The sequence below is a fragment of the Hippoglossus hippoglossus genome, chromosome 18 (assembly GCF_009819705.1).
Source record: "Hippoglossus hippoglossus isolate fHipHip1 chromosome 18, fHipHip1.pri, whole genome shotgun sequence".
In the NCBI taxonomy this organism is placed as follows: domain Eukaryota; kingdom Metazoa; phylum Chordata; class Actinopteri; order Pleuronectiformes; family Pleuronectidae; genus Hippoglossus; species Hippoglossus hippoglossus.
The window spans coordinates 9853121-9869759 of record NC_047168.1 but is presented as its reverse complement, the minus strand read 5'-3'; the positions used below and the strand labels follow the sequence as shown (position 1 = coordinate 9869759).

Genomic DNA, 16639 nt, shown 5'->3' with positions numbered 1-16639 from the left:
ACATGATATAAGTGTCCTGGAGGCTATAAAATCATTATCAGTTAGACTTTTATAATTCATTTATCAGGCTTTGCACACATTGCTCCAGTGAGAGAAAGTAAATAAATAATAGACTCGTGTGTTATATTAAAATTGCTTTATTGTTACAGACTGAATAATGGACATGAGCCATCAGTGCAGATTGGCTGGTTAACACGAAACAGTTTCTCGTGTCGTGCAGGATTGTTATGGAGCTGCTTCACAATGATGGAGATTAGTGTGAGGTTGAAGTTTAGTCAAGTTAAAGTCTGTTGTTTCACCCAAATCGCAGAGACCATAGTGTCCCACTCGCATGTGGCTGCTTACAATCGTTTGCAAAGTTTTGGGTTTTATTTGCCCAAAATGATGGAGGTGGAAGATTTTTAATAAAAAAAATTACCGCAAACACACATGCATGAAATTCCTTGAAAAATCCATGAGCATTTCGACAGGAACTGTTAATTATCCCGAAATAACGTTGTAACGGTTGAGTTTCTATGGCAACATCCCAATTCCTGAAACCCCCTCCTCCTCCATTCTATGATCCAGATAGAAATCTTCCAATAATTCTCAAAATCTGGACAAATAAATCTTAAATGTTTTATATATATATATATATATATATGCATGTAGCGACCACTATAGCCAAGTGAGAAATATGTTCTTTAAAAATTGTGTGAACTGACTCTTTAACAAGTGTTTGGCCACTTCTGGGATCCTGTTTTTTTTGTGTGTGTGATTCTTTTAAGACCCTTCGGGCGCCACATGGTAACGGCTGTTCTCCCTCAGCTTGTTTGACTTAATATTTATGACTTCTGCTTTTTTTTTTCTGCTGCTGCTGATTTAATTCACCTCCTCGTTTCTTCTCAGGATTGTTTGGAGTTGTCGGATCGGCCTTTTGTCGGGTCCCCACTTAGTCCCCCACTCATTGTGTCATTGGTATTCAAGCAGCAAAACACTGTGGACCATTATTCTCCTGCCAGAAAACATTTTGAGGTATATGCAGTAAAATCCCACGAGACTTTGCCATGACTTGTTGTTAGTGGGAGGGGAAAGAAACTAAATGGTGTCGTCTATATAAAAAATAAGATATGAACTTCACGCTGCAGGTTACTGCTTCTTGAAAATCCTCTTTGCGTCCACTCCCTCGTAGTTGTAGCTCTGCGAGGAGGAGACGGGGGTTAGCGTTAGTTCAGACACGTTAACATATTGCACTGGAAGCGAGTTGAGATGGACGAGCCACATGCGGAGGTACAGACCTGTACGAGCTCTCCTCCCACCACAGCTCGGGTGGTTGTCAGGACCTTGTTGTTGTCTTTCCTGGTGAATTTGCCCTTGAGCACGTCACCCTCCATCTCCCACATACCCTGGATCAAAAAACACAAAGGGTCGGTTGACGGAAGCTCTTGTTGCCAAGTTTCATTGGCAGCAGCCTTTCCAGCTTCATTTACTCTCTCCACACGAGAGATGAATCCATCACTGTGAAAAATAAGCCTTATTTTCCAGTTTCTGGCTGCATTGACTCTATGAAATGTGGTGAGGTCTGGCTCGGGACACTCACCGAGACTTCTGTGCCGTCGGCCAGGCTGTAGTCGAAGATGACGCCCAGGGTGAACTCGATGTCCTTGGTGCGGAAGGTGCTGGACTCCTTGATGTGGAACTTGTCCCCGTTCTGCTCGATGGTGACCTTCAGGTTGTCGTGTTCCGCCAGCTTACGCTTCATGACATTAATATCTTGTTATAGGGAAGTGGAAGAAGAAGAAGAAAAAAAAGGAATATGAGGATGAAGAGTTGCCATTATGGGTGCGAAAAGGATAAGTGAGAAGTTTTCTTTTCTCCAGTTTGAGTCCGAGTCCAAAGAATAAACTTCAGCCCAGCAGCAGTGAATGTTATGGGTGGTGCCATAGATGCTTTGAGCTTATCACTACACTTTGTAACATTCATACAGGGATCAAACTTCACTTGAACACACAACTCAGTCAGACACACTGTCATTAACTGCAGGGGATCGCAAGGCCAGACACATTAGAAGAGCAGAGATCCAACATGGCTTTACAAACTGTGAACACACACACACACACACCCTCTTTCTCTCTCTCACACCCCTACACACACACACACACACACACACTCACCCATTTTCTCCATGAACTTGTCATAGTTCTCATTGCGGTCGACTTTCCAGGTTCCGTTGAACGACATGGCTGCAGGCTGGCGTTGGGTTGAGGGGCGGCTGGTGATGAGGCACAGGCAGACCGTGGGACAGTGAATGGCCGCGGGGCCTCCATATATATACGGACCCCTCCCCTCTCCCTGTCCCACACTCACACACACACCCCCTCCACACACACCCCCCCCCCTCCTCGCCACCCCACCCCTCCGCTCCCACCCCGAGCTGGCATGGAAGATGCTCTCCTTTATCTCGCTGATTATCTGTCTGCTGATGTGGCCATTTAAAGACTGTGGCAAAATGTAGGGCGATGGCTGCGCGACCTCGAGGGTGCACTGATAAATAACTGGAGGGCAACCCCCCCCCCCCCCCCCCCCCCCGACACACACACCCCCCCCCCCCCCCCCACCCCCCCACACACACACCCCCTCGGTGAATCTGGCACAGTCGAACACTGTCGCACTGTTCTGCAGGAGAGAAAAGAGGAGAAAAAATAAAAGAGTGGGCTGTTTGCATGGATGCCCATGGCAGCCACTCGGCTGAGCCCCTCTCTGTCCCACAGTCTTTTCTTTGTCGCCCTGTTTGTGCCTGGCATGGAAATGAGTTGTGCAGGACTTTCTATGTGACGCTGACAACTTGAGCTGGCACGTTACAAAGAGCAGTGACCCAGAAGAGAGAATACTTCACACTGGAAACATTCCATCTGTGCATAAAGAGCCATACTAGTGTGATTGTAGAGGTTTGTCACTGTGTGTGCATTCCAACATGTGGAACATTCGCTGATTGTTGTTTGCAATTTACACACTGTCCAACCTGTGCTGTATTTTTACAGTTAAATACCATAAAACATCTTTCCCGTTAGTTATTGTGGGTAAAGTGCATGATGCAACACGTCTTTGGAAATTGCAGTAACATACTAGTTAAGACATTTGCAGCAGTGCTAGGTTAAGATTTGTTTTGTGTGTTTTTTATTTACACCTGCGGGCTGCAGTCATGTCAGGTTCATAAAGTCCATAATCTCATAGTCCTGCCTCGAGTGCACAGATTTCCTCTCCAGAATTAAGCTCTAGTTTCCAACTGTCCAGGAGACTCCTGCAGACAGAGACAAGTTATTCCTGCAGATTACAGCACTGAGCACGAGGTAGGGGGGGGGGGGAGACCCCACTGGGTATTTCACACACTGGTGAAAAGGTTTGACGATTCAGCTCCAAGCTCCTCAATTGCTCACTCTAGTTAACTTGTTATATCTTGTTTATTTAACACCAAAGTGTAAAGATTAGAAACTACAGAGTGTTTCACAACACTTTGGTTTGGTTTACAGAACAATCAAGATACTTGTGAATTAATGAGATCATTATCTAAGCTGTGCTAAGATAGCCTGATATTTAACATGCAGGTATAAGATTGGGTTTATCACCTAACTCAAATAAGACTAAATCCTTCTTCACACCAGCATATTTAAAACACTGAGAATTGTGATGTGGTTGAAAGCTCTGGAAAAAAGGAAAGTAAGTGGACCTGGAGTTGAGATTGTTTTGTCCGATTATTATTATCAAGATCAGGACAGAATTTTCCCACTAAGTTCCACCTATTGGTAAAATTTTATATCATGAACGGCAAAGACTGTATGTCTCGAATGACAGTAATATTGCAAAATATTAGAAAAACTGCACTCACTCTCTGAATCAAAATATATTTTTGTATATCACCATCTATAACACTATCTCTCTGCTTCTATAACATATTAGATTGACATGCTTCTCTTCTTCTCTACGTTAAATGGACGTGGCATCTCATTGTGTGCTGAGGGGCGTGAACAATGCATTCAGTATTGTTCATAAAGTCCATAATCTCATTGTCCGGCCCTGAGTGAACAGATTTCCTCTCCAGAATAAAGCTCTAGTGTCCAACTGCCCAAAGACAAAAGCTGGAAACAGCAGCTGATATGTTTAACAGTTAGTAGAAAACAATAGTTGTCATGTTTCTGCAAATAGTTGAAATAGTTTCGTTAAATTGTCGTTAAAAGTCGATTTTGAATTTGAGGATGGAAATGCAGCTGAACCTTCTTTTTATTTAGATTCCTGCAGGCTGGTATCGTAAAGTGGCAGCAGATTTACAGTTGCATAACACAACAGCTATAAAATGTGTTTTACAATAGATATCAGGGCAAGTAAACGTCACTGAAAAGTAATGATAGAGCTGTGAGCTAGTGTCTGATAGCAGCTGTGTCTCTTGTCGTAATCCCTTTTACTGCTGCCTGTTAAACACTGTTTGTACTTTGACTCTTTATTTGCCTCGCCTGATACACTGTGTACTATAGACTGTTGGCATGATGTGTATCTAACGTGGCAAATACCACCCTCGATGCGGCACACACAGATGTACGGTGGCCCTGAGAGGACAACCCACTGCAACTTCAGAAAAACACGACCAAACTTGTGCAGCAAATAGAAAACACAACAAAATACCCACAGCACAACCAAATACTCACAACACAAGCAAAAGCTCACAACACAACCAAAATAAAAAATGCAAAAATATCTGAATCATGCAAATCACAATGTTAAAATACGGATAAAAACTTATATTTTATGTATATTTGAAATATTTATGAATCCACTTTTCCAGCAACATTGAGTTACTTCACAAGACAACACAACATGGGAACAGCAAGCGTGGCCCAGCCGTGTTTGCTTTACTTTTTAGTTTTCACTATTGTGATTATTTGGTTTGTATTGTGAGTACTTTGGTTGTGTTGCAAGTATTTAGTTATGTTGTGAATATTTGGTTGTGTTGCGAGAGTATTTGGTAGTGTAAGTATTCGGTTGTGCTAGTATTAGGTTGTGTTGGTTTTTTTAATTGGAGTGTGATGAGCTCTCTGTGCCATGTATCTTTATCATCATTTTTGGGTTGTTTTTTGTGTGTGTGTATGTGTGTGTGTGTGTGTGTGTGTGTGTGTGTGTGTGTGATGCTACACTTTGAAGTCACACACTGATGTATAATCTCACTAATGACTCCTGTTTCAAACATGTAATTAGTTCAATGATCATTTTAGCGTATTGCTGAGCCCCAGTGGTCTCAATTACTCTTATTAGTGTGAGCACCACACCTGGCCCTGCTGTGTGTCGTATTGTATTTGTGTATTTGATCTAATCATTGCATTGATTGATTATCTGATTGTTACTTTCACGTTGTTTTTTTTTATATCATTTTGATGCATAGGGCACAGTTCAATTGGACAAACCAGTAAATTACATCACACATCAAAGATACTGTAAAAGTAGATTAGTAGTAGAAGTAGATAAGTAGATGCATCTAAGCAGATTAACACTCAGATAATCTGCTTTATCGGGACTGTGAAGGTGAATTGATTGAGACTGGCCAACACGAAAAAAAAAACTGTTACTGTCATCACAGTTTGATTCTCCTCACGGGTGTTAAGAAATGTCCAATATCCCCTTTTTTTCATAAAACATGTTATTTAAACCAGTGAAGAAATGTGAGGGCAAAACCATTTCCCTCACTTGTAAAATAACTAAACCAGTCCAAATATTGGATACAATGTTTTTGTAACGATGCAGATTCCCATTGTTCCCATTGAGAGGTTGATAAAATAGATTTTCAAGGCCTTTTAAACAATTCACAGAATGTTCCAGTGTCTGAAATCTGAGGACTCACTGCTTTCCATCTGTTTATATTAATATAAAAAGACTTGCATTTGGTTTTGAATGGTTCTTTGGACAAAACATATAGTTTATAGACGTCCACTTGTGCTCTTGGAAATTGTAACGGGCATTTATTTCTGTTTTCTCTTTTTTGTGGACCACTTGATGAGACAATTTATCAAAACAATAATTTACTTTTAACTTTCTATGTGGATACTATTTGATAAGCTCTACTTGAAGATTTGTGTGAAACACCGATATAATATTTATGTGTATATGAATTTGCAATATCTGAAGAATATCTAATGGAAGTGTTTTATACCTCAACAATTCAACAACTGAAGTTTTCCAGTGCAACAACATGTTACTGCACTTCAGTACAGCTTCACTTTAACTTATGAACCTTTTCAAATCAACAGGATTGCTGCAGTTGCCACACAGTTATTAAAACATCTCTCAAATCTGTCTTGATTTTTTTAGTTTTATGAAGTTTTCCCCAAAATATATCTTGATTAATCGATGTAAAATGAAATAAAAATACAGAAAACAAAAGTAAAATACATGACAGCATTGACTTCCCAGCAGGAACACTTGTTTACTTGAATACTGCACTTAACTGACCTGAGTTCCTTCTGTGATTAGTAATCAAACCTTGTATGATACAGACTCATGTGCCTCCAATCTGCTGGGAGCAGAAACTACTAGTGTAGAGCGCCATCTTGTGGACGAGTGGTGCAGTCACTCTGTGCTGGGGAGAGTCGGTCACGTTCACACTGTAAAAACTGCTCCACAGGTATTTAGATTTGGGTGAAACTTTTTCAGGAGTTGCATTTTTTATTTCCCCCGATTGCTCAACAGAATCTTTTACAGAACTCAGTCTCAAATGTCACTTTCTAAAAGCAGCCTCATGGGATTTTAAAGAGAGCAGCTAAATAGACATTTTCAGTTTGTGACTTTCACCACCAGGAGTCTAGAAAAGCCCCAGATGCATGTGCACTGTTAGAAAAACACAATCCTGTCCTAAATATATCCCCCGCTGCTTCTGCAGAGTGAGAGAAAGTCAATATTATTGAGGCTCAGCAATGAGGCAATATTTGAATTTCAAATGAGCCTCAGACAGTGGAAGAGAAAGCGAGCATTCAGTCAGCCTGACGAGAGTGTACATGAATAGTGAGGAGGTGAGCACATGACCCGGCGTTGACAAATCGCTGGACGCATTATGCTCAATGAGAAACAGTGTTTCACGAAGGGGAAATGGGATAATTGATCCAAATTAGGAAAGAGGGAGGCGAAGCACTTTGTGAGCGTCAGCGCGAGTGTGAGCGGAGCAGAGACTCAAACCAAGGAAGAACTTATAAAACCTGCACGCACAAATATAATGATTTATTCAGTTGGTTCATTTTGTGCAGGTTCGTTTGGTGCACAGAGTTTTGGCTTTGGAGGATCACCACATGATTTAAATTCAGCAGGAGATACTTTATTATATTCTTTTCTGCATTGTTTGAATGGAAAACATACAGATTTCTATAAATTCCCCAGATTCCTTTACATCCCTTATAATCATGAAACCAACCCTTGTCTAAATTGTTGCCTATCTTCTTCATAATAGCCTTCCTCCCCTATCTCCCCTATCCAGTGGTTCACCCCTCCATATTTATTTTCCTGCATCGACGGTGCGTTTCAGCTCGGAGAGAGGGATTACACGCCTGGCTTGGCCTACATCCCACACAGCCTCTGCCGGGGCCGGTGCTGCCACCCACCGCAGGGTGCTCCGGCTGCTCCGGGGGGCTGTACCTGCATGGCCTGGGTGTGGGTTTGCAAATGACCCGGGACCAGGCGCCATGCAGTGCCACCCCTTGAGCAGACCCCTGGTGCGTGCACACACACACACACACACACACACACACACACACACACACACACACACACACACACACACACACACACACACACACACAGGCGTCCTTTTTTTAAACACACACATCAGCTGCAACCTTGATACTACTGTTTCTGGAGTAAATGTTGCACTGCCAGTCTTTGCCTGAAAGGGACTGGAAACTTATGAAACCACACTTCAATCAACTAGATCCGGATAGTTTATGTGGATCTGCACCAAATTTCACACACTTATATATCAAGTGTGAATATCAGTCCCCTGAAAATGTCACATGCAAAAGTCATTCACTGAGAAATCAACAGAAAAGTTGATGAAAAACATCCCTATTTTGTAATGTTAAAGAAGTTAGAAATAATCTGTTTCCACCATCTGACCCAGATCCGCACCTAAATATAATGATAAATATAACAAACCCAGAAACATGACCTCTGTGTAAAAATATGACGGCATGTGAGGGTGCAGCCGGCAGGGTTCAGCCTCTGGGGAATAGGATCAAACTTCGCCCACAAGGAAAACGAGGTCAATATGAATGTAATACACTGGGAACATTTGTGCTTTTATAGATTATCCCAGGAATCAATCTTTCCTAAATCACTTCTACTGAGTTTTAGAAACATGCATACACACATTCCAGCTATAGAACCATTGGAGTGAGTTCACAATGAGGCAGAGTTCCACTGCAGCAAAGTTGAGACATAAGATAAATACAGTAAATACCTCTGGTTATTATCTCTCACTGGGGGAGGACCAGCTGACCTTATCACATAAGATGCAGCGGTGAGTTTTTGTAATTATCTCCGGTTGAGACAATCTATGGGTTTAAGTACGGAGGCCGCGCTGCGTCAATAAATGAAACCCCAGTAATCCAGAAGTGAGGGGGAGAGAATGCTTCAACATCAGCGTCCTGCAGCTCAGAGACCAGCTCCTTCTGTCTCCGCACAGAAAGTTGTTGTTCAGCAACGCTGTGCACATGGTGTCGGAATGAGAACACAGCACGAAGCTCGAGATGTGTTGATCCATCAATAGAAAATATGCAGAAATGTTGTTGAGTGTCAGGATTAAAAGAAACACGTTTTCTCACACAGGTTGGTGAGGTGGTTCATTTAAGAAAAAACCAAAATGATGAAAATATTGAAAAATAAATGGAAAATCTAAATATATTTAATGGTTTAAATAGATAAATAAATCAAATTACCTTATGTTTTCCATGTACAGTTGTTCATCACATATTTGAATATAAGGAAATGTGGCAATATGTGGCCATAATATGTATTTTTGTGTATTATTTTAGTTTTTAATGCATGATGCCGTACATGAAACCATCACAGAAAATATTAGAATTGAAGATAATCCTGTTTATAACGTAGTTTCCCCCCCCCCCCCAAAAGTTTCCAAAAGTGTGTCACCTGTACATTTCTGTACGTGGATGTGAATCTAACATCTTATTGTACCGGAGTTCGGCGATAAATAGTAAAACTTGACGGTATGATTCCCACACTCACCGCCTGATTGAAGAGACGTTAATTACAATCATCTCACCTCCTCTGGTTGATTTTAATTTGCTCTCGCTGCATTTGACCCAATTTTGTTTTAATGAAGTTGGCATTTTCAGTAAAGTTCACTCGAGCAAAACAACTTTTTTGGTTTCTGCCTGTTTTCTAAATATCATCACTGTTTTTTTTCTTTTTTTAGCTTCTCATCACAGCTTAACACCTTCTCCTCCTCAGCAGATGTCCATGTGTTAATCACTCAACCCGACATATGGGCAGGCAGACAGAGGCCAGTTCACGATGTGTGTGTGACCGCGGTGCAAACCTCTGACCCAGGTCGTTAGAGTGCTTAATCGTCATCAATAGCCACTAGTTATCAAATCCTCCACAATTACTCTTCCACAGGGTATCAGGTGACCGTCCTCTGGCATCCTGTAAGTAATATTCTGTGACAAACGTCTTCATTCTCACAGCTTTTCTAATTCCCTCGTAGTACTTCACACCTAATCTTTGACGTTTCCTCTCCTCTGCCTCGCTGGCAGAGGGGTTTTGTGCTAAAGAGGACGAACCCTAAGCTCTTAATTGCAGGTGGTGTGCGTGTACTCTTTCTCCCCCCCCAGTCCTCACCCCTTTTGTTCGCAGTGCTGAGGGAGAAACAAAGGCTCCTTCTTATTTTTACTCCCCTGCCTTGACTCTCAGAAGTAGTGTGAGGACGACGAGAAGATTAAGTCAACAATTCTCATGACCTCTGAGGCCCGGGGTTGGAGGGGAGCCTGCGCGGTGCTTTACAATGGGCAACCTGGCAGAGTTGTGTGTGCGTGTTTGTGTGAATGTATCAGATCTTCACAAATTAACATTTACTCAGTGGCCCATTGAGGAGTTTTCTAAATCAGGGGATTTAAAAGGGGCCACAATTTACACAGAGCTGCCACTTACATGTGAAAAATCCATACGCACAAAACATGATTCAGTAAGATTCACACTTAAGGGATTACTTATTTACTGTTTGCTCAGTAGCTTTGAGCTACATTGAATATATTTAGAGACTTGTTGCTTTTTCAGGCCCATTTTATACTTTGTAAATTGTTTCTGAAAATATTTTTTGTTAGAATTCAGTAAAAATATATCTTTTTAAATAAAATATTTATAAAAGAAATGTGTGCTCTCTGCCCCTGGATCTGCCCCTGCTTTTACCACAGCACAGTGACACAAACACATACTCTTCACAGACAAGCCCATTCAAAATCCTTTTGTCTTTCAAAACCCATCAGTGCGTCTAATGCTCAGACATTTTTCGCAAAATAGTAATCAAGTACTGATATGATTCTGAGCGGCGCCACTCCAAAAAAGATCTCTCCTGCTGAGCCTGAATGAGTCATAAAGCTCGGAGCAGCCTGCTACAGTTAACTATTGTTGTTCATTTGTTTCCCATTACAGAAGCTCCATTTTGGCTAATTAGTCTTGACAGTAACTTTGCCCTGCGGTGTTGATTAGATCTAATTAATGACTGCCGGCAAAATGGAGGACTGGTGCCCTGAAGGAGCCATTTTCACTCGTCCCTGGGTAATGGAAACTGTCCTTTTTTGCCACAAAGACAAAACAATTCAACTTTTTTTATTTTGTTTTCTTTTTTTTGTCGTGGTCAGCACTCCACAGTTACACTGGAGCTTTTTATAATGTCAGCGGGGGTCTATTAATTTTATGTGATGTCATGTCCCTGTAGTCGAGTTGTGCCTTTAAGCAAAGCGCTGATCCCCCAACTTCGCTGAAATGCATGAATATGAAGTAGGCGGCACTGGGAGAAAAAAGCAAACACAAGCAAACGTTCTCTGGATTAAGTCTAAATGGAAATGGAAATTAGAAACTGCAAGGTTATAAAGCTGTGATATGACTTTGTAAGAAAACTGGAAGTTTCCTTGGACATTTTACTCGTGAGCACCTTTGACCCCAGCCGTTCTCTCCTGCATGATGCATTTATAATCGTTCCAAGGTAACTCATCCGCAGCCGCCTGCCATCTCCCATCAGTGCTTTGGATTGGAGCTCAGGGGGATTAGATCTGAGGCGAATGTCTCACAGGAAAACACCATGCCAAGACGTTCATGTTTCAGGGGAGCAGATCGTCAGGACGATCTGATTAACAGTGTGAAAACGTTCCTTATCTGCGATGACTTGAAACCTCCATACAAAAGCGGCAACAGCCAGAAAGAGAGAGAGACAGAAGATGAGCCGATTAAAGTGGAGATGGGTTTGTCACGTATGTGCAGCATCTGCCAGAAAAGCACAGCAACAATGTTTCAGCTCTGCAGGGCTGCAACACTAATAATGAAATATATATTAAGATGACTTTTGTTCATGAAACCAAATAGGAATGGTTCAAATGTTCTATCTTAACGGTAGTCGAAATAATACTGTATCTACAGCTGTGTACATATACCATTCTATATACAAAAGTAATGGATATATAACACGTTCCATAATCGTTGTCAAGAACAGTTTCATTTTACTTTTCTTCCATTAATGCTGCTCACATTTGACAGAAACCTCTTTATTTCTATGCTGTTGCAAGTCTTAACCCAAAGCAGGGCACAGTATTAGATCTCATATTTCCCAAATTTAAGCACAACATGCAGTGCACATTGACTGTGTGGTTTGGTCGAGATATGGGGGCTCCCGGTGAGTGTTGCAGGGGCCGGTGTCAGAGTGTCTCCGAGTCCCTGATGTTTATCTGCTGATGCTCTGGAGTCTGATCACGGGACTCTCCGGCTTCCATCGCCACCTGCTCGCAGAAATCCAAATAATTACCTGCGTGCTAATGTGGGTGTTGGTCCTTATCTGCCGGTCGCGATGAAGCATGATGGAATCGCTGCCATTGCTCATGGCATTGCTCATTTCTTCCAGTACGAAGAGGAGAGGGGAGCTCATTAAGGAGATGAATTCATTTGGATGTGTTGCTCGAACTGCCAAAAAAACCAAAGAAAACGCTGTTGAATATTTCATATCTGCTGCTGCATTTAATCCCCTGACGACTTCATTATAATGTAGACATGCACTTCTATCATCAATCGATTTAGATAAAAATAAAAATAAATTCTAGATTAAATCTTCCTTTAGCAGATCTGGAGGATTGTCTAAGGTATTGACAGACAGAGACAAACGGGCTTGTTTTGTTGGGAAAAGTGTGGCACTCATCCATCACTATGGGCTTGTTAACAGACGTGCTGATGAGTAATGGTCTATGAATTTCTCTGCGAGTCTTCGTCTGGCAAGTAATGATTGTGGGAGATGGATTGAGATATAATTTATAACAACACAGGAATAAGGTTTTTATGTCTCGTTAGCAGCTTGACCCAGTGGATGGAAATGTCTATGGTCGATCAGTGGTTCACCACTTGTATTTTTATTGTACCTCCCTCTCAGTATATGAATTATAATAACTTTGGTGATCACTTAACTTTTTCTCTTGTCCTCATTTTGTCAGTTTTTGAGTTTGCACAATGCTAAAAATGCTTAAATAATGTTAAGAACGCTGATGTTTTGCAAAACCTGTCAGGTGATAACAGTTAGAGTCACAACATGCCACCATAATGGTTTCAGTACAGTGATATATTTCATTGGTGCATTATTCATACAACTCAATTAGATTGTAAATCTCAGGTTGTATTATGAAGTGTATTCTTGGATACTTGACAAACTAATGTCCTTAACAAAAGATGTACATCGTGTTTAATGCTAAATTTTACTATGCTAACATGCTATAGACCACTAAGATTAACATGATAAACTCAGCAGGACTATTGGTTCTTCTCTGTTTCAATGTAAATAAAAATCAAATAACTGATGAAAATATAAACCTTTGGATCAAACTCCTTGACACTGTCTCAGCTCCGGCACATCTGGCCCTTCCTGCGCCGGAGGTATCGCTCCACCTGTTGAAATCCTGCTCCTCCCACTGCTCTTAATGCCCAGCATGACACTCATACAACCGGGCAGGACTCCCCGGGTCTCAGCAGCCCCTCCTCAAACAACAGGGGAAACATTTGGGGATTACGAGGTTTGTTTTTTCAGAGTCAATCACCTAGAAGACAGAGCTCCTGAAAGGCTGCCCGAACCAGTGTACGGTCACTTAGGCACACAGGGCTGGACCAAAGTGCACAGTCAGGTGGAAGGAATACAGGCATGCTGGGAGTTGAGAGAATTAAAACTCACCCACGGATAAAATAATGTGGAACAACCTTTCTCCAGTTTCCAAATCTCTGCACAGTAGCTGTCAGGCTAGTATAAGTCAGTTGTTGCATGAAAAAAAAAAAAACCTCAGTGAGTGATTTGCTGTTTAACATTGTCATTGAGCGGCTGCATAATTTTGCACGTGGAAAATGATGAGAATTACTCTGCACACTCTCCCTAATGCTGATGAGTCCACTGGTGCAATTACTCACTCAAAGTTTGATCTGCTATCCTTTTTCCTGCAGCTGTAAATTATTCATTAGATCAGGATCTCCGTAAAAAAAACTGCATCCCACATTTGTACACTTGCATGACATTGCACGTATTGAGATGGATGGAATTCACTGTTCATCAGTGTTGGGCAGGAAATGGATTTAGAAAATGACTTAGATCTTAAACACTGAGTGACATGGGACCAGGCTGCAGTTTGAGCAGGAGACGTCTTTTAAAGCAAAGATATGTTTGAGTAAATTCAAGTGATTTGTAATTGAGATTATCGTTGTTGGATTGTCGTTGTCACGCGCCTCTACTCACACGCCTATACACTACTTAAACTGGGGAATGTGCTGCATTCTGACTCCCACACCTCACTGCAGCCCATCGAATAAACATCCACGTGCATGGCAAAATCTGATTACCAGTTTATTCCTAAAACCATTGGAATTTCACAGTGAGATCATGAACATGGTTATTTTTGAATTCCTCGATGTAATATCCAAGAAATATGTGTATACCTGCACTGAGAACGCATGGCTAACGTGTCCCAAAACAACTGCACTGATACTCATCCTCTGTCGGCCTATATATGTGCACATGAATAAGAAGAAAGTAGATTATGGTGTATGGAAGTAAAACTCTATAGATAATATAGATTAAAGTTAAAGGAGAATAGTTTGTGGATATACTTTATTAAAAAAAAAAAATATATTCGCATATATTGATATTGGATTGACCTTTATTTAAGTTTTGTCCCTTCAGGTTTGACTTTCAAAGACACAACGACATTTTCTCCAGGGGGTAGCGTTTATTCCGAGTGCCACAAAAAGGTCCTTGTTGAAGGACTTTCACACCTTATTAAACCCTAAGCTTGTTCCTTGTAGTTGTACTCAGATCAAAGCGCGATCATATTGCACACTGTCAGGTAAATCCACCTGTGCTCCGAGAACAAAAGCTGTGCTGTTGACGAAAATCACCTTGTTCACAGCTGCACATTTGAGGCTGGAAACAGTGCACACTGGCTTAGGAGACGTCAGCAGCAATCAGTTGAATTTAAAGTTAGAGTACAAATATAGTTTAAATTTATAAAAACTTGCAGAGTGAGTTCATTTCTGGGTCAAATTTGGTTGTTTATTTAAACTTTTTTACCTTGTAATGCCAGTCACCAGGAAACATACGAAATCATGTTTAAATTATGCGACAAATTAATTCCAAAATGTGGATTATTTAGTTCCAGGCAAAATTGAATTAAAAGCTGTGATTTGGCTGTGTTGGCACCGTTTCCCGGCAGCAGAAGCTGTAGGAGGTGAAAGTTTGGTTGAAAGACTAATGAAAGGTGTCACAGTGAGGAGAAGTCAGTAACACACATCAACTGTAGCGATTAACAGCAATGTGCTATTACCTGAAAATTCACCTGCGTTTTTCTCAGTGGGCTCATCCCAACAAATCTGTGCTTTCTTTCTGATGAAATCACACTTTGATGTGTCTCCCTGTTGTGTTCAGCTTTTGTCGCAGGTGGACGGCCCGTCTTTATTTTGAGCCGGCGGGGCAGCGGGGGCTTCAGAAGCCTTTGGAAACCACTATTTTCATGGTTTTAAAGCTTTCATCTCATTTGCTGGTCGAGGAAGTGTCATGCTGCTGTGGAGTGGTGTGTTGTTTTGTTGTGAGGGGCAGCCTCAGCGTGCTGCCCTCGCCGGGGGGCTAAAGCGCCCTGCTTTCTATAGGAAACCAGGTCGGCCTTAATGAGACAAAGTCCGGCCATTGATTTGACAAAATAGTGTGAGGAATTAGATGTTGCAGCACAAGCAAATCACAGCTGGGGTAAAAACAATTCTCCCATCGGGGGGCGGTCATCTCTTTGTAAACTCTCGTACCCCCTGCCTGCCTGAGAGGATCAAAGCTGCGTCTTGGGGGAAAAGCAAATCTGTCAAATTTCAGGATGAAAACCTAATCCTTCTATTCAGAGGGGAAAGAGAGCACAGGTACTAACTTATTAAGCTTAATAGGCTAAAGGCTAATTATAATACTTCTGCTGCTGTTAGATACATCGGTATTCAATAATCCAAAGTATAAAATACAAGAAAACTGCTTTTTTTTAACCAACGCTTTCAACCGTATCCCACAATCTTCATCTGTAGAAAAGTTTCCATTGCTCACTGATGAAGATGTGGTCAAAACGTAGAGAATTAAAGCAAGTAAGTGGACTTTAATTTTAGAGGATAATTGATTTATGTTTCCACAACTTTTCTCTTAATTTATTTCCATCTATGTTCAGGTGTCCATAGAAAAAGCTATTTACAGAGGCCGGCCAATTAATACAAACGCTTGTAAGCAAATCAAAATATTAAAGCCCAGATGAACTTATTCACTTGTCAAAGGGCTCATTATTATCGTAGAGGGACGGGCTCGACAAGAATCAGACAAAAGCAACACAGCAGAGGTACTTTGGTTTCAATGGGCCGCTCTGCTGGTGCTGGGGTGACATCAGAGGTCCTCTAAGCTGTCCTTTGTGTCCCTTCCCCGTGCGCGTCGTCTCTGGGGCCGTCCCCCTCGTTCTCACCAGCAGGTTGTTTTCTCGTCCTCTCATTAAGCCCTGATCCCAAAATTAGAAGCCCCTCCGAACACCACATCTGACCGTGCGGTGACCCTGAGCTTCAGGGGCAAGACACATGTTTTCTTGACAGGTGTGCAACCCTGTCTGCCGTGTTTGTGTGCCGTGGCGAGGTTTGGTCATTTTTATTTTTTGCAGACAACATTTTTTTTCCTGATTAACTATTGTAAACGTCTTCGAGCTGCAGGGAAGTTTTACTGAGGAGACTGCGCTCATTCATTTTCTTGATAGTTTCAGTGACATAGGAAGTGAAAGAGAGATAGTGAGGAAATGACAGAGTAAATGGTCCAACTGGGTTACTGCATTGGTGTCTGCACCTTAACTATGATCTTTTACTAGCTGCACTT

At 41.6% G+C, this 16639-nt stretch overlaps 1 protein-coding gene across 1 annotated transcript; it reads right to left on the bottom strand.

Moving 5' to 3' along the window:
* Nucleotides 1-739: 739 nt before the first annotated feature.
* LOC117751816 (fatty acid-binding protein, intestinal-like) lies at nucleotides 740-2347 on the bottom strand. Its single transcript, XM_034568745.1, has 4 exons — nucleotides 2154-2347; nucleotides 1580-1752; nucleotides 1278-1385; nucleotides 740-1179 (listed from the first exon to the last, which is right to left on the bottom strand). The coding sequence occupies exons 1-4, from the start codon at nucleotides 2218-2220 to the stop codon at nucleotides 1129-1131; spliced, it is 399 nt and encodes a 132-aa protein (XP_034424636.1). The 5' UTR covers nucleotides 2221-2347; the 3' UTR covers nucleotides 740-1128.
* Nucleotides 2348-16639: the final 14292 nt, after the last annotated feature.

What these genes read in the sequence shown, in the direction of transcription:
- LOC117751816 (XM_034568745.1), bottom strand. Translation starts at nt 2,220, where the DNA reads ATGTCGTTCAACGGAACCTGGAAAGTCGACCGCAATGAGAACTATGAC. An exon ending in CAAGTTCATGGAGAAAATGG is followed by an intron (nt 1,753 to 2,153) that starts GTGAGTGTGTGT and finishes CCCTATAACAAG; the next exon opens with ATATTAATGTCATGAAGCGT. An exon ending in CCGACGGCACAGAAGTCTCG is followed by an intron (nt 1,386 to 1,579) that starts GTGAGTGTCCCG and finishes TTTTTGATCCAG; the next exon opens with GGTATGTGGGAGATGGAGGG.